Source organism: Pteropus alecto, unplaced genomic scaffold, assembly GCF_000325575.1.
Source record: "Pteropus alecto unplaced genomic scaffold, ASM32557v1 scaffold35, whole genome shotgun sequence".
In the NCBI taxonomy this organism is placed as follows: domain Eukaryota; kingdom Metazoa; phylum Chordata; class Mammalia; order Chiroptera; family Pteropodidae; genus Pteropus; species Pteropus alecto.
This window is the reverse complement of record NW_006437828.1, coordinates 13033486-13040350: the sequence shown is the minus strand read 5'-3', so window position 1 is coordinate 13040350 and position 6865 is coordinate 13033486. Positions and strand designations below refer to the sequence as shown.

Here is a 6865-nt window from a genome sequence, read left to right as displayed (position 1 = left end):
TCACCTCGCTCAGCTCCTCCCGCACCTTTGAGCAGCGAATATCTGTAACTTTCTCTCATTTGTAAAAAAAAAAAATACCATTCATAAAACCATTCCGATTAAACCCACATGGATAACATCTGAGCAATGTGAACCCTTTGCAAACGTTATCTACGTATTATACTTTAAAGCGAAAAGTGTCTTAATTCCGGAACGGTGGCTGAAACTCACCCTCCTTGTGTGTGTTCACACTTTTCACCCCCGGGGGGTCCACAGTGCAAGCGCTGACCTCCGCTGGGGGGCAGGGACCAAGCTATCAGGGGACAGTGGCGCTGAGCACGCCTCCCAGTTAAAACAGGGTCCCAGGGATTCCGATAAAGTTCATAACAAGCAAGAGGTGAGTGGCAGGCTTTTCAGGAAAGCACGGTGACAGAAACTCTGCCTTGAGAAGCTGCGAGGGGGCATTTCTGGACGCCAGGCTGACGATCCCTCCCTTCTTGGTTCAAGGGGGTTCTGCCTCCCCTCCCCCCTGACTGATGCTTGTCATCAGCCAGCTACTTACCCGTACCCTCACACGCACGTACAAGTGTGCACGCGCGCACACGCACACGCACACACACACTACTGTTCCCAGAGGCAGGTGAGCAACAGCAAGAGATACAGGCGCACCTGAGAAGGTGATGTTGAAGCCCTCGTAGGAAATGGAGAAGTCCGAGATGAAACGCAGCTGGGCAGTGAAGTTCCCGAACAGGCCGGCCTTCACGGCGTGCGGCAGCACGGAGCCCGTGAGCCGGGCCACCGGCTCCGCAAAGCTCCCGTCCTCCGTGACCAGCAGGTAGTCGTGAGAGCTCTCCAGGTGAAAGGTGTGGAAGATCATCTGAACCCCTGGGGGCCGGGAGGGAGGGGGGGAGCACGTTAATGGCGGCTGGAGGACAATTCTTCTGGGCTTAGAGACATGGAGGCCTTGTCTGCGTCTAGACCTGTGTCTGCGTCTGTGTCTACACTTGTGTCTGCGTCTACACCTGTGTCTGCATCTACACCTGCATCTGCGTCTACACCTGCGTCTGTGTCGGCGTCTGCACCTGCGTCTGTGTCTGCATTTGCACCTGCGTCTGTGTCTGCATCTGCACCTGCGTCTCTGTCTGTGTCTGCACCTGCGTCTGTGTCTGCATCTGCACCTGCATCTGTTTCTGCGTCTGCACCTGCGTCTGTGTCTGCATCTGCACCTGCGTCTCTGTCTGTGTCTGCACCTGCGTCTGTGTCTGCATCTGCACCTGCGTCTCTGTCTGCGTCTGCACCGGCATCTGTGTCGGCGTCTGCACCTGCGTCTGTGTCGACAGGCGCTCAGGAGGGCGCAGTGGGATGCAGCACATGTAACAGTCCGTCTAACATCAAGCCAAGTTCAGCTCCAAGTGGAAAGACAAAGTCGACCCAATGTTTACGTGATCACAATTCCAAATCATCTCCTTAAAAATGACAGGTTTAGTCACACGAGAAGACTCATGGTACCGTCCGAGTCCAATGACTATAAAGTACATATCCTTCAGAGTGCAAGTTCTCCTGGTCTTCAGATATCTGGATACGCAGGGAGGTTAATGAAAACGGCCCCCGAGTCACGCCTGGATTACGTGACGATGAGTGACGTGTCACGCGTAAGAACACGGGGTAGCTCAGAGCAGCAGACAGCGCAAAAGTGGCCCCACCCAGGTCTATCCCGGAAACTAGAAGTTCAGGTCGTTTCTTCTCATTTCCCCGTATTTAATCAATATTTGTATCGTGTGCCATCTATGCCTCTTTTTCTTACCATTACAGCTAATTTTAAAGCTTATGTTCCCAGTTATCTGATAAACAGAATTAAACAAGAAATATACTTTTGCTTGTAGCACCACTTAAGACCGTCTTTCTTAAAAATCTTATAAAAGATCAGGGTCGGCCGCTGAAGGGTCGTAGGGAACCGGGTCTCCTGCTCGTACAGCAGTGTCCCCCCCACCCCGGGATCCTGTCATTTCCGGATGTGTGAGCTCCGTGCTTCCTCACCCTTCCCGTGGGACACCTCGATGGTCCAGGTGCAGTTGAGAGAGTTCGGGTAGAAATCCGGGAACCCAGGAGCAAGGACGGTGCCGCTCACGTAGCCGCCGCACAGGGCTGGAAACGAGAAGGACAGGTCAGGGCACTGTCACGGGTTCCCGAGGGCGGCTAGAATGAAACACATTCGACGCGACGTCGATCAGCCAGGGACGAAGAAAAGAGCGAACTCTGCCCCCACGAAACAGAAACGGAGCCGAAGCTTTATTTTACTCGCAACGGCACTGTGCGGGTTCGTACGCAAGCGTCCCACACACTGCACGTCTTAGGAAAACATCGCAGAGCAGTACGGTGCCAGCGGAACCCTCCCGTGACAGGGAACGTTACGTGTCACCTTGACCAAGGCACCCAAACGCGTGGTCAAGCGTGACTCCGGGCGTGTCTGCGAGGTGTCTGCAGACGGGACGCGTGTTGACCGGGCCGACTGAGGAAAGCGCCCGCCCTTCCTGATGCGGGTGGGCCTCGTTCGATCAGCTGAAGGCCTGAATGGAACAAGAACGCATGGCCGCCTGCAAATAGGATGCAGCTCCCGCCGGCCGCTTTCGCTGTCCTTCCCGCTTCAGACTGAGCGGGAGATCGGCAGCTGCTTTTGAGTCGCGGGCAACCAGCCTGCAGACGGCACCTCGACCACGGCTCTGCTGGGCTCCGGCCTGGCGGCTGCCGACCCCGAAACCTGTCCGTCTCCATCACGCTGGAGGCCAAGGCCCTATGATGAATAAGGCGATTTCCCTCGCCCTCTGCGCACACAGGCAGGTGCGGACGCGCACGCCTCCGGGGCTGTCTCTCCGGAGAGCACCGACGCCCCCGGTCAGAGCTGGACAGAGGGCCGGTCTGCATTTCCTCGGCAGCGCGTCGGTGAATTTAAACCCTCTCTGACGAATGTCCTGTTCGACGCGCCTCAGTGACCCGGGTTTGAAGGAGGGGAAGAGCCACATGGAACCGCGCACGGGAGGGGAGGCGCTGACCGTCGGGGGGTCCATGCCACGCTCAGACCGCACCCCTGCGGCCGGCTGCCCGCCATGGTCCGCGAGCTGCCTGCCCTCCCGCCCTCAGCTCCCTCATCCCGAGAATGGAATAGTGGAGAACCCGCCTCCCAGGCCACCGTCGGCGACGGTGGCCACTGGACGGGGTCTGATGGATACTACACACCCGACACCCGGCTCTCAGTAACGACGGACAGGTGTTAGGCCTCGGAGGTGTGGACGGACGCAGTGGGCCCTGCTTCTGCGGACAGGTGGCTGCTGGGCACGTTCTTGCCAGTGTATTTTCTTTCCTCCCTCACTGAGCTGAAGAGGGGTCAAAGGCCATGAACTCGGCAAAGCAGGGGCGTGGAGGGGGCGGGGGAGCTGGGGCCCTCCCCCCAAACGTCTCCACGTGTGTCACAGACTCAGGCTGCTGGGACCCTCACCGCAGGTGCTGCGCCTCCCGGCTGGTGGCACGGAGCACGTTTCTCTGCCCCCTGTGTCCCTCCCCATGCCCTCACAGGTATAAAGAACAGCAAGAATCCCCATTCGCTGGGCGTCGCGAGAAGGAAATGAGTTAACGCCGTGAAGGACTCAGACCCGCGTCTCGGGCGCAGACGCTCTGTGGGGATGAAGCCTCAGTGTTGACGCCACGAGGCCCCGCTGGCTCCTTCTCTGCACGCTCGACTCCGCTTCCTCTCCTGACCGGGGCGAGACGGTCCAGCCTCAAATGACTGTAGCTGAACAACTCTCCTAGTCACGTGAGCATCTTGAACTGCGTGTCATAAAAGCCAGTTCCACGAATAGTATTTGCGAAAGAATGAGCTAATTTATGAAAAATGTGATCGTTCTCATCGTGTATTCTAAGAGAAACTTTTTAAATGAATTCTAAAACATGTTAACAGTTTAAGATTGTCGCGTCCTACAATGACATCGACTCTACACTTGATTATGAAAAAGGTAACATTAATATAATATTCGAAATTAATATGTGTGACACATAGTCACTGAGCAGACGCGACCACGCAGGCGCTGTCCTCAGCAGAGCGAAGACGAACATGCACAGACAGCCCACGATCTCTGTTCCAGGGGGCTGGCCTCGCACCCCAGCCCATCGCAGTGCGGGGGGCGGGGGGACGTGAGCCCACGACGTAAGGAGAGGGTCAGATGCCATGCTGGAAGGTGACAAGTGGCGGGGAGAACACTAGGAAGGAAAGACCCACAGGCCATCCAGAGACCTGTGGGGGTCGGGGCCCTATAAATGGGGTGCCCACTTTGACCTGCCCGTCCACCCGCCACCCTGAGTTACGCACTGAGGAACTTGCTATTCCCCGAGCGTCTTCGCTCCTGAACATACAACGAAAACTAAGACGGACAGGTGCCCGTCCCTGCGGAGGGTACATTCGGGCGGGCGAAGGCCTTAGGAAGAGGTAAGCGCGGCTCAGCTTGTTTTCAAAACTCGGAGGAGGTCTGGGTGAGCAGCAAAGTAACGGACACACGTCCACGCAGCTGTCCCGGACACGGACAGGACCTCGGCCGTTTAAAGCAGCGGCAAAAGGGCTGAGGGAGCGCGGGGGGACGTCACCGACCCGGAGTCGACCGCCTGCCCCGCAACCTGTCGGCCCCAGGTGACTGCCGGGCCCTTGGGCCCCTGCTGGTCTCCCCGCGGAGCCCGAGACCCCCACGCGCCGTGCAGGTGGGGACCGCCGCCCGCCCTCGCGTCCTTCCCCGCTGCCCAGACCCTGGCCATGTCCTCTAGTAATTTCAAGCCGGCGGATAAGTCGGCCGTCGTTTCGTGCAAACAAAACCCCAGCTTTAATAAGTTTACGTAGAGTGCCTTCTCTCCCGGGACTGCAGAAAGTGGAGAGCCGCGTGCCTCGGCCGTGTCACAGGCCATCGTCATGTTCTCCGTGACAGGGGCGGGGGAGGGGCGGAATCAAAGATGACGAATTCTGCTCCCTCCCTGGAAGACGCCGCTTAGTTCCACTCTGCGAACTCCGGCCTCGCACCTGACAGGTGCACGTTCTGGGCACTGGATCCCCACTGCTGGCCACATCTGATGCCACACCGGAGCCATTTCTCTGTCCTGCGCCACCCTCATCGCAGGCAAGGACACCTCTGTCCACTCCTGGGTTCTCGCGCCACCTGTACCTGGTGCGTCTCGGCCATTTTGTCTGGTTTATCTCACAGGTCCCTCCCCTGCCTGCTCCTTGAAGAGGCCGAGGGTGAATGCGCAGTCAGCCGCCCGCTTCCTCTCTCTCCATTATCCCCCTTCCCTTTACACTGCTGATCAAGTTCTACTTATAGCAAAGATTTATGAAGCTTCTTTCCTTTTCAAATTATTCATAGCCTCTCTGTGTCGTATGGCAGTCATTTCACCCATCCGTCCGTCCGTCCATCCACCCATCCACCCATCCATCCTATTGGAATCCTTTTCTCCAAAGAAATCATGAGCAAGGACCCTACAATAAACAAGGTGGCTACACGAGGCTGTGCATCGGAGGCTGAGAGTGGTTCCCGGCCCTGCCCAGAGCCCTCGGCTTCACCTCAGAGACCCGTGTGGGGCCGCTGCGGGGCCCCGCGTGCTCCGGCTTCACGCCTCGGCTTTGCCGTCAGGCCTGTGCTCACAGGACCGGCACGAAAGGCCTCGAACCGCCTGCGATCAGGACGTTCCCCTGACACATTCCCTTCGACCCGCCCAGCCTTCTCTCCGAGTCCTGTCTCTTCCTCTCGACCCTGTTCTTCAAGCCGCCTCTTGGAAGTTGTCCCCTGAGCCTTTCGCGATTCCAGGATGGAACTATGTGTTGCCATCTCCTTGTCTAAATACCCTCCCACCTCAGATAAAGCACTCGCTTCCCTGGGTGACTTAAAAAATAAGCCCCTCCTGTCCCCGAGCTGAAGCATCATAACCTTCGCGACCGCGGCTGCAATGCACTGGCTTTCCAATCAAGCTTGTGAGAGTAAACCGTTTACGGAACTTTTTACTTAATGAACATTTTTTCCAAAGTCTTCCTTGCATTTGTCTTTCACCAAAAAAGGACAATTTCTGCCAATGGCCACATCGTTTCTCCAAAACTTGAGAAGGATGAAGAGTGAATAGTAGAAATGAAGCAACGCTGTGGAGATGTGAGAAGCATAGAGTTTAACTTTCTTCATAAAATATTATAATTAATTCTGATTTCTCCTTTCCTTTCCGAGAGCTATGACGTTCTAAAGGTTTAAAAACCCTATTGATGTAGCATTTGTTACAATAAAAACTCATGGGGTTTGCGAGAAGGTGAAGATTTGAAAAGGCAACAAGAATAATACTTAGGGCTAAATGCAGACAGCCAGCCGTGACTGACCAAGATTCTCACGTCAACCCCGAAAGCTTCCCGAGCTTGCTGATTTCTTCGTAGCCCTTTCTCGTGGATTCCCCATTCCCCGCATAGCTCCAGTAAAGCAGAAGCGAAGCAAATAATTTGCTTGCGACCCCCTCGGGAGCTTTAACGTTCCAACTTCGCCAACGTGCGCTGGGTGACAGGGAAGTGGATGCAGGGCCCGAGACTGGGTACCTCCCTTCGCCGTGGGAAAGGCCAGAGGTGCCCACGGCGCCGGGTGCCCCGCAGAGCACACGCGGCCCACCCCGTCTCCTTGACGACGGTCCCCCGGGCTGTCCGCTCCTCCCCGGCTCGCTCCGCTCTCCAAACCCCAGGAATGTGCGGGATGCACCCTGTCGTCACCCCCAGGCCCCAGGAGAGCCGCTGCCCCACAGGCCGCTTCGCAATCCGGCTGCCCCCCGCAAATCTGCTCATGACCGGAACCCCGATTCCGACGGGCCGCTTCCCACGCGTTTTCCA

The 6865-nt window shown here is 56.8% G+C and overlaps 1 protein-coding gene across 1 annotated transcript in view; it reads right to left on the bottom strand.

The window, feature by feature from the left end:
• The window catches only part of CSMD1 (CUB and Sushi multiple domains 1), a 1232804-nt gene that overhangs the window by 227402 nt on the left and 998537 nt on the right, over positions 1 to 6865 (bottom strand). The window contains exons 23-24 of the mRNA XM_015591800.1: positions 2017 to 2124; positions 649 to 864 (exon numbers count right to left, since the gene is read on the bottom strand). Of these exons, the coding sequence (XP_015447286.1) occupies positions 649 to 864; positions 2017 to 2124 (324 nt within the window). The remainder of the gene's footprint in view (positions 1 to 648; positions 865 to 2016; positions 2125 to 6865) is intronic.